Source organism: Dipodomys ordii, unplaced genomic scaffold (genome assembly GCF_000151885.1).
Source record: "Dipodomys ordii isolate 6190 unplaced genomic scaffold, Dord_2.0 Scaffold200, whole genome shotgun sequence".
In the NCBI taxonomy this organism is placed as follows: Eukaryota; Metazoa; Chordata; class Mammalia; order Rodentia; family Heteromyidae; genus Dipodomys; species Dipodomys ordii.
In genome coordinates, this window is record NW_012267416.1 from 1,093,369 (window position 1) to 1,108,380 (window position 15,012).

The window sequence follows — 15,012 nt, forward strand, 5'->3', positions numbered from 1 at the left end:
CTTTCCTCTTCAGAGAAGTTTCTCTTTAAGTCTTTAGCCCACTTATTTATTGGGCAGTTGTTTCTTTGAGGATTTGCTGTTGGGGGATTTAATTTATTGAGTTCCAGTTATATTTTAGATATGAGACCCTTGTCTGTTGTATGGCTAGTGAGGATCTTCTCCCAATCCATGGGCTTTCTATTGATGTTGCTAGCTATGTCCTTTGCATGAAGAAGCTCTGCAGTTTTGTGCAACCCCATTTGTTGTGTTTGATTTGTTGTGTTTCTGGCTCTCTATTAAGAAAATTTCAGCCTGTGCTAAAGAGACCTAGGGTTTCTCCTATTCCATCCTGTAATGCTTTCAAGGTGTCTGCTTTGACTCCAAGGTCTTTGATGCATTTGGAGTTGATTCTGGCGCAGGTTGATATATAAGGATCTAGCTTTAGTTTTCTACAGGTGATTAACCAATTTCACCAGCACCATTTACTGAAGAGGCTGTCTTTCTACCATTCTATTTTTTTAGCTCCCTTATTGAAGATTAGGTGACTATAGGTCTGTGGGTTCATTTCTGCGTTTTCAATTCTATTCCATTGGTCCCGAGGTCTCTTCTTGTGCCAGTACCAAGCTGTTTTGTTTACTATGACTTTTTAGTGGAGTTTGAAATTTGGTATTGATATTCCTCCAGCACTGTTCTTTCTGTTAAGAATGGTTTTTGCTATTCAGGGATTTTATTGTTCCATATGAATTTTTGGATTGCCTCTTCTATTTCCTTGAAGAATGAGGTTGGAATATTGATAGGTATCGCATTGAATTTGTAGATAGGCTTGGGAAGTATTGCCATTTTCACGATGTTGAGCCTTCCAATCCAGGAGCATGGGAGGTTTTTCCACTTTCTAGGTTCTGTTTTGATTTCCTTTTTCAGTTTTTTAAAGTTTTTATCATAGAGGTCCTTCACTTCTTTGGTTGTTAATTCCTAAGTATTTTATTTTTTGTGGGGCTATTACGAATGGAGTTGCTTTCCTAATTTCAGCCACACTTTTCTCATTGTTGGCATACAGAAAAGCCATTGATTTTTGAGGCTTAATTTTATACCCTGCTACTTTGCCAAAGTTTCAAATCAGCTCTAGTAATTTTGGAATGGAATCTGTGGGATTCTTTAAAAGCAAGATCACGTCACCTGCAAAGAGGGAGAGTTTTATTTCTTCTTTCCCTATTTGGATCCCTTTTATGTTTGCAGCTTGTCTTATTGCTGTAGCTAGGCATCTAATACTAAATTGAAGAGAAGTGGAGAGAGTGGACATCCTTGTCTCGTTCCTGACTTTAAAGGAAATGGTTTTAGTTTTTCACCATTAAGTATAATGCTGGGTGTAAGTTTATCATACACAGCCTTTATTATATTGAGGAATGTTCCATGGATTTCTAATTGAGACTCTTATTTCCTATAAAACTACTTGAAAGAAAAGCAGGAAGTGGAGCTGTCGCTCAAGTAGTAGAGCATTAGCCTTGAGCAGGGCTCTGAGTTGAAACCCTAGGATCAGCACACAAACACAGAAGAAAACAGGAAGCTGGTACTCAAACAGGATGGTGTGAAGGGGAGAGAGATGAAGAGGAGAAGGGGCGAATGCATACACGAATCCAATGTACATCCTATAAAATGAAGAGTGAAGGAATTGGTGGAGAGAGGAGGGATGGGTGAGAATGTGGAAAGGGATCAAGATGTATTATATTCATAAACTTCTTTATTGAATGGCACTTTCTTAATATAACTATTTAAAGATAATATTAGGGTTGGGAGGCAGCTGGTGCCAGTACCAGGATCAGGACAAATTTATTAGCTGTCTCTTTGTTCTTCCTGGGCCTTATCCATAGCTGCCAATCACCGTCTCTCTTATCTTCATTTTGCTTCCCCTTGTCCTTCCCAACAGTGATTATAGTCACATAGCTTGAGGTAGCCAGTGCTGTGCTAAGTACTTACGTTCATTCACTTCCACCTTGTATCAGCCCCATAAAAACAGACAAGATTATTTCCCACATTTCATAGATGTGGACACTGATGCCCAGGAAGATTCATTCCCTTGGAAAAGAACACAACATCCAAAGTTAGGACAGGCAGTTCTGACTGTAGTCTGCCACATGCTCACATGCAGTTCCTGCTCCCTGCATGGCTGTGTCTAGGTGCCATAGTCATACATGTATTTCTGTCTGACCTTTGTCTCACTGATGAAGAAAGTGAGTGAACTAAGCAGACAGAGTTGGATCTGTGTTCTAGTTCTGCCATTCTGGGGCTGCAGGACTCTTAGAGCCATTAAATCCCAAGGATCGCCTTTATACAGCAGGAACAATGAGTCTTTACAGTACCAGGCTCATATCTCCAGCCCAGTTAATTTTAGGCTCTATTTCCTTTTATTCCCTATCACGTTCATTTCCCCTGGGTTGTTTCCCAGTCACTGCATCTTCTGTTTTGAGATCTCCCAAGTCAATGAATCGCAAATTGGAGTTCCTAAAATTAGCAGCATCAGCATCACCTGAGAATTTGGTAGAACCCCCAAATTCTCACATTTGACCTCAGACCCACTGAGTCTGGGAATTCTGCCCTCAGAGTTGCCAAAATAAATCTTTTCTGGGTGATGCTGATGTACCTTTGAGAGTCAAATTATTTAAGGAAAGAATTTCGATTACCTGCAAAAATGTTCATGGTCTAGAGGGCTCTCAGGTAATTGAATTATTTGACCCTCCACAAACCAATCTTGCAAAACAGATAAAAACAAGTATCACTCTGCCTTTTCCAAATGAAATTGACATCCAAAAAAAAGAAAAAATAGACAAAGACAAATGTTTCACAGGAGGTGACAACATCATTCTATGAGTTGCAGAGAAGTCTTAGATCGGTTTTGCCCTTGGCCAGTCCTAAGAAGCCTCCAGAAACCACTATCTCAGGCAGTATAAACCAATTCTAGTGGTCTCAGCCAATATCAAGCTGGTCTGTATAAGTCATCTTGACATTTCGTGTGTGTGTGTGTGTTTGTGTGTGTGTGTAAATATGTATGCACACACACACACCTGTACAGGGGCTTAAACTCAGGGCTTGGGTGCTATCCCTGAGCTTCTTTTTGCTCAAGACTAGAACTCTACCACTTGAGCCATAGTTCTATTTCTAACTTTTTTGGTGGTTTATTGGAGATAAGGGTCTCACTTTTCCTGTCCAGGCTGGCTCTGAACCAAGATTCTCAGACCTCTGCCACGTGAATAGCTAGGATTAAAAGCATGAGCTCTTTTACCTGGACCTCTCTCTAGGTGTATATGTTGTCTAACAGAACCTTTTTAGTGGTTAGGAAAATAAATGATGCATGTCAGAATAATTTTGGGAATATTTTATTCTAGTTACTCCCTGTTGGAAATTCTCAGTGAATAGTGATCTCTGAAAAGTTCTGAGAAGCGTCTTCTCCCTCTCCTACCACATCATCTGTTTAAAGCTGTATTTTCTAAACATGTTTATTTTCATGTTCCACTTATTAACTTCCCACTAGAAATAATGTTCCATGAAACAAATCGTTGCGTTGCTAAATGAACTAAGCCTGCAGATGAGGTAGCTCTTTAATTTTCCAGCCTGTTATCTATTTTATTAACTCATGACAGGGATCAGCAAATCAATCTATGCAATTCCTTCATTCTTTTCCAAAAATTTGCAGTCACCAAATGTTTTGTATTATATTTCTCTCTCAATCCCTTGTTCAGTTACAAGAATATTTTATACTTGTGCTAGTTTCTAAGTATTTGTAAATAATAGTGATGATGATGATGATGATGATAATGATAAAGATTTAAGCCAAACACCAATGGCTCACATCTGTATTCCTAGCTACTCAGAAGGCTAAAATCTAACATTCATGATTCAAAGCCAGCTCAGTCAGGAAAACCTGTGAGATTCTTATCTCCAATAAACCACCAAAAAGCCAGAAGTAGATCTGTGCTCCAAGTGCTAGAGTGTTAGCCTTGAGGGAAAAAGAAGAAAAAGAGAGAGACAGAGAGACAGACAGAGAGAGAGAGAGAGAGAAAGAAAGAACAAAATAATGAAAGAATGAAGGAAAGAAAGAGAGAGGGATAAAGAAAGGAAAGAAGAGAAAGAGAAAAGAAAAAGAAAAGCTCAAGCATAGTGTCTAGGCCTGAGTTCAAGTCCCAGGACTGGTGCAAAAAAATATATTGACCAAGATTTCAGAAGCGGGTGGTAAGGAAAAAGAACAGGATTACACAGGAAAAAGAAGAAAAAGAAAAAAAACATCATCTATGGCTGACATCACATTGCTTCACATTGCTGTACAGCAAGTTTCTTTCTATAGGGGTGAAGTTAAGTCATTCTGAAGCTTTTTATTCCACTGAAAGCATTTTCTCAATGGGCCCAGCCAATGTACGTAGGGTGAAGAAAAGCAGTGGCTGTTGGCTGGCAGGACCTTGCCTTGCGAGAGCCTCACATCTGGACTGCTATGCAGCATCATTGGAGAAGGATGTTCGCCTCCAGTGGATCTGCATAGGAATGCCTCTCAGAAATGAGTGCTGTGCCTTCTGTCCTTGGACAGCCTCTTGGGTTTACCAGACTGCTCTGACCAGAAGAGCAATGGGTTCTGCCTGAATAGATGCCAGTTTTTCTAGGATTAGGCAGAGGTAGAAAAGACAGAAATGCAAGGGCTGGTGACTGTACACAGGGTAAACTCAAGGAGGAGCATTTGTTGCAAACTTTTAGCGTTTGCCAACATTTTGGGTTTGAAATCTAAAAGTTGAGCAAGGTGCCAGTGGCTCTTATCCATAAACCTAGCTTCTCAGGAGACTGAGATTTGAAGATAGGGTTCAAAACCAGCCCGGGCAGGAACATCCATGAGACACTCATCTCCAATTAACCACCAAAAAGCCAGAAATAGAGCTGTGGCTATGGCTCTATTTGCTTGCCTCAAGCCAAAAAGCTCAGAGACAAGGCCTAGGCCCTGAGTTCAAACCTTAGGAACAGTGCTGAGAGAGAGAGACAGAGAGAGAGAGACAGAGACAGAGAGACAGAGAGAGACAGATAGACGGAGACAGAGACAAAGAGAGAGGGGGGGAGATAGTAGAGAGTGACTTGTATATTTGTTTGCAGTCCTCCAGGACAAAGATTGCAAATGCATTTTACTTTCTTATTGTCAGGGCATTAGTCACATGATTTCTTCCTTCTGAGTTGCTCTCTTGTGCCCAAGCAACTAATTCAAGTCAATTCTCTTTGATTTCTATTTTTTTGGTACCACTTGGATACCACATATTCTATCAAATTTATGGACTGGGAAAGTAAGTGTGTGTGTGTGTGTGTGTGTGTGTGTGTGTGTGTGTGTGTGTGTGTGTGTGAGACACAGATGGGGAAAAAATATCTCTCCTATTAGTTTGCAATTCATTCCTGGAGTGTGGAGACCACATTTTACTTATAGCTTCCAGCCTAGAGCCGACACAGTCAATGCTCAATAAATGTTTATTGACTTAAATGTGCCTTTCCCTCTCATTAGCAAGAATAATCTTAGTGGCAGGTAAAAGAGATCCGATGCAAGTTGGCATAGGCCAATATGAATGGCTCAAGTTCTTGGTGACAAACAGAGGAAAGGATGACCCTATTCTCCTAGACAGTGCAGGGTACATACGGTCTGAATTCCAGGTGGCCCAAATTACAGCACTGAGGATCCTCTTCTGGGTCTCTCCCTTCTGGATCTCACAGACAGTTCTTCCCAAACCCACTTGGGTTTTACACTATCCTTGAGCGTGTCTTTCAGGAAGAGAGCATTGAGCCTGCTTACTTTGGCCAGACCCAGGTTTGTCCTCTGCCATGCAATCAGCATGGCCAGCCTTGTTCCAACCGAAGGGCTGAGAGTCGGGCAGAATGAAAGCATGGCTGCTGGGTAGGAAAACAAAACAAAACAACAACAAAAAGAACACCTCAGTTGTCAATCACAACAGCTTTTCCTTTCAGGATGGGGAAAAAGCTGAAGTCCATAAAGCTGCCAAATAATGGTGGGAAAAAAAATCTCTTTTGTCAGATAATGAGTGAACTAAAATATAAGGATGGAAGGGAGAGAAAATGAGCGAAGGTGTCATTGATCAAGACCGATTGTAGGCATAACCTGACTTAAAGAATTGTAACCTCTTTGTACAACTAGTTATTAAAATAAATAAAATAAGATATTAATCCAGATGCCAATGCTCACGCCTGTAATCCTAGTTACTCAGGAGGCTGAGATCTGAGGATGGTGGTTCAAAGCCAGTTTTGGTAAGAAAAGTCTATGAGACTCTGATCTCCAATTAACCAGAAAAAAAAAAACAGAAGTGGAGCTGTGGTTCAAGAGATAAAGTGCTATCCTTGAGCACAAAATCTCAGCTCCCAGGCCTTAAGTTCAAGCCCCAAGACCAGCACACACACACACACACACACACACACACACACACACACACCAGATAATGAGTGGATCTTCACTTAATAGAAATGATTTATTGTCAGAAGATCTTTTCCCATTTCACCCTCAGTAAGATTTAAAAGATAGTCATCTTCAGAGTGGAGAGAGAAGCAAGAGAACAAACAACAGAGAGCTGCTGAGATCCAACAAAATGTTCTGTTATTTTTGCAGAGAGCAGACGTGGCAGTAGCACCCTTAACAATCACCTTGGTCCGGGAAGAAGTGATAGATTTCTCCAAGCCATTTATGAGTCTGGGGATCTCCATCATGATAAAAAAGCCACAGAAATCCAAGCCAGGAGTCTTCTCCTTCCTCGATCCTCTGGCGTATGAGATTTGGATGTGCATTGTCTTCGCCTACATTGGAGTCAGTGTCGTGCTTTTCCTGGTCAGCCGCTTCAGCCCCTACGAATGGCACAGTGAAGAACTCGAGGAAGGCCGGGACCAGACACCCAGCGACCAATCCAATGAGTTTGGGATATTCAACAGCTTGTGGTTCTCCCTAGGGGCCTTCATGCAACAAGGCTGTGACATCTCTCCCAGGTCAGTTAGTTGTTTTATTTATTTATTTTTTAACTTTGGCTTGGAAGGGAATTTAAGAACTGGGTATTATTTCTCCAACTTCATTGTATTCCGTTATACAGTCCAATAGCTGCCCACTCTCAATCGTAGTTTTCTGGACACCATGGGTGGATCCTCCTTTGTCTGCTAGCTGGCGAATGCAATCTGTCAAGATATACAGGAATAATCATGCTTGAAGTTTTGTCGCTGAATAGTATGGAGGAGATGGCTGGGGTGGGGGAGGGGGGAATGGCTCGTGCTTGTCATCCTAGCCACTCAGCAGGCTGAGATCTGAGGATCGTGATTCAAAGTCAGCCCAGGCAGGAAAGTCCAGGAGACTCTTAGCTCCAATGATCTCCACACACATACACACAAAAAGCCAGAAGTGGACCTGTGAGTCAAGTGGGAGAGAGCTAGCCTTAACCATAACACTTCAAAGACAGCATCCAGGTTCTGAGTTCAAACCCCAAAACCTGCACCCCCTCAAAAAAAAGTATAGAAATACAGAGAAAGAGGAGAGATAGTATAGTACTAATATTTACTGAGCATCTGCCGTGTATCAAGGCTGAGTTCTATAGGTTTATCCTCTCCCAGAGGGACCAATGAGGAATCCCAAAATACCAAATACCTTGCAAGCAAGGCATCACAGACAGTGGGTGAGATGGGTGGATTCAGACCACTGCTCTAAACTTGTTCTGCATGGTAGAGGTGATGGAGCCCCAACTCTAGCACACAGACATACCTTTCATACTTCAGTGTCACTGTAGATCCATATTTTTTTTTGTCAGTTGTGGGGGCCTGGGCACTGTCCCTCAGCTCTTCAGCTCAAGGCTAGTGCTCTACCACTTGAGCCACAGAGCCACTCCGGCTTTTTCTGCTTATGTGGTGCTGAGGAATCGAACCCAGGGCCTCATGAATGCAAGGCAAGCATTCTACCACTGAGCCACCTTCTCAGAGACCCCAGGCATGGCACTTTGCTCTGCCCTTGGCTTCTTGGCCTGAAAGAAGCAACGATCTCCTTTTGTAAGTTCTCAGAAAGACTCTGGAAAATTCTCCAGCCAGCAGTGACTGTAGTTTATTTGTTGTGGTTTAAAAATGGGGGCTCAGATACCCCAATGAAAGAACCAAGGTGACTCAATGCTTGGGATAAGGATCAGAACTGTTTCACTTCTGCTTGGATCATGTATTGGAATTTGTGAGTAGAGTTTATTTTGGAAGGTGTGAGCTGAAGGGAAGACTGGGCTTTTGTTGGCTTTACAGTATTGAAGAACTTAGGGCCTCATGCTTGTTAGGAAAAAGTTAGCTCTGCCAGGCACCAGTAGTTCCCACCTGTAATCCCAGCTACTCCAGAGACTGAGATATGAGAATCATGGATCATAGTCAGCCCTGGCAGGAAAGTCTATGAGAATCTTGTCTCCAATTAATCATTGCCAAATAAAAAAAAATCCAGACATGGAACTATGGCTCAAGTGGTACAGTGCTAACCATGAGCATAATAGCTCAGGGACAGCACCCAGGCCCTGTGTTCAAGCCCCAGGACTGGCACAAAAATTTAAAAAATAAAATAAAATAAATGTTAGTTCTGAAGGTTTAAAAAAAAGAAAAGAAAGGTAGAAAGGACCCAGGGGAAAAAGAAGAAGAAAAAAAAATCTGAAAACTACCAATCGGACTGATTCTCACATTTTCTGGCCTCCTATCCATGTGTATAATGGTCTTTCGCCCACATACCAGAAGGTTCATGTTATAAAACCTCACACATTGACCTGATAAACAAGCGGGAGCTGTATTTCCTCTCACAGCTGTTTAATACCTCACTTTCCATATAGTTATTTCTCCTAGATTACCAAATTTCAGAATCAGGCAGGCGGGAGCATTGTATAGAATAGAGGCTCCCTGGGTCAATCAGGGGCATAAGCAAATAAATATTAAAATCTCACAGAAAAGTCTAGAGGTATCTTAGCCCTGTTTGGGTAGAGGTGTTTTATTTTGTTTGTTTTTGTGCCACTTTTGGGGCCCAAGCTCAGGGCCTCATACTCTTAACTTAGCTTCAAGACAGGTACACTCTCCCACTTGAACCACAACTCTACTTCCATTTTTTTGCTGATTCATTGGAAATAAGAATTTCAGAGACTTTTCTACCTAAACTAGGTTTTAAACCATGATCCTCAGATCTCAGCCTCCTGAACTGCTTGTTATTTATTACAAGCATGAATCACCAGCGCCTAGCCCCGACAAACCTTTCATACTTCAGTGTTACTGTAGATCCATATTTTTTTTTTGTCAGTTGTGAGGGCCTGCGAACTGTCCATCACCTCTTCAGCTCAAGGCTAGTGCTCTACCACTTGAGCCACAGAGCTACTTCCAGCTTTTTCTGCTTATGTGGTGCTGAGAAATCGAACCCAGGGCCTCATGAATGCAAGGCAAGCATTCTACCGCTGAGCCACCTTCTCAGCCCTAGATCCCTATTCTTAAGCAACAATGGAGTAAACTCTCTAACCAGCCTCCTTCTCCAAGATTTATTTTGCCTGCTGTATAATGTGGAAAGTTTTATCATTCACCATGATAATCTTGTTTTTCTTTAAATAAGAAGACAGTCAAGGGGGTGAGAGAGGCGTGGGAGAGAAGGTGTGAGACTGGGTGCTTGGCCAATACTGGCAAACACATGGTAAAGAATAGAAAGAACCAAGCAGGGAGAGATTTGCTTAAAAATAACTCAGGCCAGTGCATAAACAGTGGGAAGAAATGACTCTTACCCAGTTAGTAGAGCCATCAAAACATGTACATGTCATGAGCTTATTTTTCTCCAGTTCTTCCTTCATGAGTAAGCAACTATCTTTTTCTTTTAATTTTTTTATTGTTATCATAAAGGTGGGTTACAGAGGAGTTACAGTTACATAAGTCAGGGGAATGAGTACATTTCTTTTTGGACAATGTCACCCCTTCCCTCACTCTCTTCCAGTTTTCTCCTCTGGTCCCCACCCATGGGTTATATATCGTTCATTTTCCACATCGTGTCCAGTGAGTACCACTGCTGCATTTATTCACCCTTTGTCCCTCCATTTCTGTGCCCCCCTCCCTCACCTCCCCAAAATACATACACAAACAAGACAAAAGGAAAAGGAAAGAATAACAACAATAAAGTAAAAAAAAAAAAAAAGCCTTCTTGTTTCCATTTCCTGGAGTTCCTTTTGATCAATATTATCCTATGTGATCAGAGGCACATTGGCACTGTGCCTTTGTGTTCTTCCCCTAAGAGTACTGTCCTTTGGTTTCACTGTGTGTGAATGCCTAGCGTCCTGTATCATTTATCATGCCCTGGGGAGCAACTATCTCCTAACAACTCCCTTGTGGTACATTTTCACCATCCTTCCAGTCGCAAGCTCTGAGTTCACTTAGTGAATCTTCTGTCAGACATGGGTCTTGTATAAACTGTACTTGTGGACAGTGATTGCCCAACATTGAAAAAGAGCCATCCTCACTAGTAGCTACCTCAACATTGTCCCTACCTGATTGCCTTCATTCCTGGGTTACCTGGATGGCCAAAGAGGATTTCAGTCTTTGACCTTTGTGTGCTTAGAATTTTGATGGTTCCCTGGGGCCATCTCAGGAACTCACCTGGAAGTGAACAAAAGAGGTTGAACGGTTACCCTCCTCCTTAGCTTTATTAAAAACAACCTCACCTCAAGCCTCCATAAAAATAGAAACAACTTCTGGGCACCAGTGGCTCACACCTGTAGTCCTAGCTACTCCGGAGGCTGAGATCTGAGGATTGTGGTTCAAAGCCAGCCTAGGCAGGAAAGTCCTTGAGATGTTTATGTCCAATTAACCATCAGAAAACTGGAAGTGGCACTGTGGCCCAAGTGGTAGAGCACTCACCTTGAGCTGAAGACCTGGGGGGACAATGTCCAGGCTCAGAGTTCAAGCCCCACAACTGACCAAAAAAAAGAAAGGAAGGAAGGAAGGAAGGAAGGAGATAGAAAGAAAAAGGAAGGAAGGAAGGAAGAAAGAAAGAAAGAAAGAAAGGAAGGAAGGAAGGAAGGAAGGATGTAAGGAAGGAAAGAAAGAAAGGAAAATAGAAACAACTTTCTACCAGTCTTGGCTTAAAAGAGGTTGACACATATAAAACCTATAGCACAGTCTCTAGCCTTTACAGAGGAAGATGATAGATTAAATGTGTCTTCTTTATTGAATTTCTGTGTTGGTCCTGGACCCAGATTCACCAGAAGGATTTGCTGCTCATACTGATTCCAAAGCTTAATACCTTCTTCTGGGGAAATCAAGGAACACAAGCAAAATGACTTGCTCAGGAGACCAGTGTTATCTGAATTCTTAAGACTCTTCCTCATTTAAATTGAGATTTCAAATGAAATCTCAAGGCAAGCACTCTACCACTTTGAGTCACAGTACCACTTCTGGTTTTCTGATGATTTAATTGGAGATGAAAGTCTCACAGATTTTTCTGCCTTGGGCTGGCTTTGAACTGCGATCCTCAGATCTCAGCCTCCTGAGTAGCTAGCGTGACAAGTGTGAGCCACCAGTGCTGGGCAAAAAAGATCTTTTTAAAATAGTGATCAGAGACAGAAGTCAAACAAGCCGTGGTAACCACCAAACAGTCCCTCTTTTCCTATTTGCTCACAGAGTACTTTTCCTGTTTACTTCATAGAGTACTATGACCGCAAATAGCATCTTTAAAGACTTTATATGCTACATTGTTTATTCGTATTCCATTTTAACATCAAAGTTAACAAAAAAATCCACCTGAATTGCAATCATAGATCGCCATAGTTTGGTATAGTAAGATTAGAAAGCTTTGATCCATGAATGGACTTTGTAGATGCTTCTTACACCCAAAGATCTATTTTAAGTAGATACTTTTTAGTTTGCTTTTTTTTCCATACAGAGGAGTATTGAGGAGGAATATATTACAAGAGAAACAAAATCATTATAGGTAAAACTTATATTTAGTTCTCCCAATGGCTTATTGGGGGGGGGGGTTGTGTGTATGCGTGCATTTTGTGTGTGCATGTGTAGTGTGTGTGTGTGTGTCTGTGTGTGTGTGAGTGTGTGTGTTTATGCTGGTCCTGGGGCTTGAACTCAAAGCCTAGTGCTGTTTCCGAACTACATTTGCTCAAAACTAGTGCTCTATCACTTGAGCCACGGCTCCACTTCTGGCTTTTTTGGTGATTGAGGGTAAGAATCCCATGAACTTTTCCTGCCCAGGCTGGCTTTGATACCATGATCTTCAGGTCTCAGCCCCCTGAGTTACTAGGACTATAGACATGAGCCATTGGTGTCTAGCTCCTGGCATTATTTTATTTTATTTAGTTCTTTCATCTCTCTTTGCAGCCCAAACTATTTGATGTATTCAGCAAGCATCCACTAACTGTCTGTAGTAGACAGGGGATGGTTTGGGTTGGCGAAGATGGGAAGATCAATTGAAGATGGAGTGTGAAGGATGGGCACCTTGGCTTCCCAGAGCCAGCAGCAGAAGCAGTTGAACACAGTAGACATTGTAAACAAGCCATGGTGATGGTATAAGCAGCGGCGTGCTACACATAAAAGGAGCCTGGCTGTTGCAATGCATGATAAAGGAAGTGAAATTAAAGGATACTTACTTAAGGGTATTCTGAGACAATTTCTCTGAGGACCTGGATGGGTAAGAGGAAGCCAGGCTTGTAAATAACAGAGAGACAGAAATAGCCATATACAAAGGCCCTCGGGTGGATAGAGCTTACTGCTCACAGGACTAAGGGAGCAATTTGTGTGTCTGGGCTTATACATAAATAAATGGAGAGAACAGGGGATTGAGATCCTATTGGAGGAGTAGGCAAAGGCCGGATCATACAGGATCCATGACTGTGGTACACATTTGGCTTTCACTTCTAAATTCTATGGAAAGCCATGGGGCAGGGAGGAGATGTTAAGCAAAGAAGAGTTGATTTTCATACTGTAATACCACTCTGGAGAACTCTGAGGCCAGTGAGTTAGGGCGGAAAGAAAAGAATAGAGAGCAAAAGCTCAAAGGATCAGATTAGAGCCTCTTATGGCCATCTAGGACAAGTTATGGTGATGGTCTAGGACAAGTTGTGATGATGGGTGATTACAAGACTGGTCATGACATAGATTTGGGGTCTTCTTGGAAGCTGGCATTGACAAGAATTACTGACAGAGTCGATTTGCAAACTCAGGGAGAGGGAGGACACTCCAGGGTAGATCCAAGAGGGAGGGAGTAGTTTAAACCATAGTACATAAAGACATCCAACTCTGAGTGGATCTTAGGGTGCTCTTGTTCATTCATCTCCTTCTCTAAGGTCTCCCAGGCAGAATCCATGGCCTGTCAATGCTCAGAACAATCCTCTTCCTACCACATGGTCCTAAGCCAGGGGCATGGTTCCATATAGGTGAATGAAGACCAGGTCTGCACCTTTATTCTCACTGAGCCCTCCAACCCCTTTCTCAACCTCCACAGGGTCAGTGCATTCCTGGCTTCTGGTGGTGAATTTTTTTTCTGGTGGTCAAAAAGGGTTCAGAGGGTCCTAGGAGAATAGGGAGAATAGAAAGCATTATGATTTCGACTTCCAGCACTCTCCCTGTTATTTCTGATCATAGGCTGTCTTCCCATATATGGTAATTATCTCCACCTGGCAAAGGAAATTACTGTCAGCTAGAAGAAATATCAGGCAAGGGAAGTGGTAGGCACTTTAGAAATCTTCTAGAACCTTATGTCATAATCTCTCTCTCTCTCTTTCTCTCTCCTCTCTTTCTCTCTTTCTCTCAATTCATTTGCATGTGTGGAGGTAGGTCCTGAAACCCATACATCATGAGAAACAGAGTAACCAAGGAGAAAAGCCTAAACAGTTATCAATGATAGATCAGCTAACTACCTACAGCATTCGCACACAAAGGCCTGGGTCACCAATACGGGCTGCCATAATGGAGAAAGGGGGAGGAAGTTGCCCCTCCCACCTCCTGCATTCCTTGCAAACCTATGTTTTTTGCTTTTTTTTTTAACAGGGTGGAAATACTGGGGCTTGAACGCAGGGCCTCAAGCTGTCCTTTGCCTTCTAGTGCTTTACCATTTGAGCCACACCTTCACTTTTGACTTTCTGCTGACCCATTGGAGATAAGAGTTTCATGGACTGGGTTTCAACCTGGGCTAAAATTAAACTATCTACCAATGCATGTAAGCAAATAATTAGGTGAGAAAGCAGAATGTAATTTGAATCATTCCCAAGAGTCAAGTGTACAGTTAATAGATAAACAGCAGAGAAAATTCACCAAGAACTAAAGCAACAGGATTGTATATTTAGAAAGGGAGGGACAAAAAAAAAATAGATCTACACTGGATGTAATCCTAGCTACTTAGGAGGCTGAGAGCTGAGGATCGCAATTCAAATCCAACCCAGGCAGGGAAGTCTGTGAGACTCTTATCTCCAATTAACTATCAAAAAACAGGAAATAACCCGTGGCTCAAAGTGGTAATGTGCCAGCCTGGTGCACAAAAGCTCAGGGACAGTGCCCAGGCCCTGAGTTCAAGCCCCAAGAGTAGCACAAAAGCAAAGAAGGCAAGGCAACAGGTGTTGGACAAGCACCTAAGGAGAAATGACTGTGTTTTGAGATCAAATATCCCATTACTCAAACATACCTGGGTTTAGATCCTATACAATTTACGAAGTCTTCAGACTTAATCTAGTAACTTAACTGTTGGATCAAGCAGTTAAGCCTAATTCTCCAATTTCCTCAAATTTAAAAAGGAGGTCATTCATAACCATATCTCAAGAGTTTTATAATAATATTCATACAAACAGAGGCTAGCACAGAGCCTAGTGCATAGCTGAAACTGGAGATTCAAAAATCTTCATTCTCTTTCCTTTCCATTGTGTCATTCACTTAACTGCCTTTTTGCTTTGCCCTGGGCCATCCAACCAATCACATGTTCCCAGCTAAGAGCAGTGAACTTCACTGGCATGCATCTCGATATGGGGTTGAACTCCAGGCCCACATTCAGCCACA

The 15,012-nt window shown here is 42.1% G+C and overlaps 1 protein-coding gene across 5 annotated transcripts in view; it reads left to right on the forward strand.

The window, feature by feature from the left end:
* Gria1 (glutamate receptor, ionotropic, AMPA 1) overlaps positions 1-15,012 on the forward strand; it is a 344,743-nt gene that overhangs the window by 238,217 nt on the left and 91,514 nt on the right. For all 5 annotated transcript variants that reach the window (XM_013034904.1, XM_013034908.1, XM_013034907.1 and 2 more), the window contains one exon: positions 6,611-6,981. In XM_013034904.1, the coding sequence (XP_012890358.1) occupies positions 6,611-6,981 (371 nt within the window). The remainder of the gene's footprint in view (positions 1-6,610; positions 6,982-15,012) is intronic.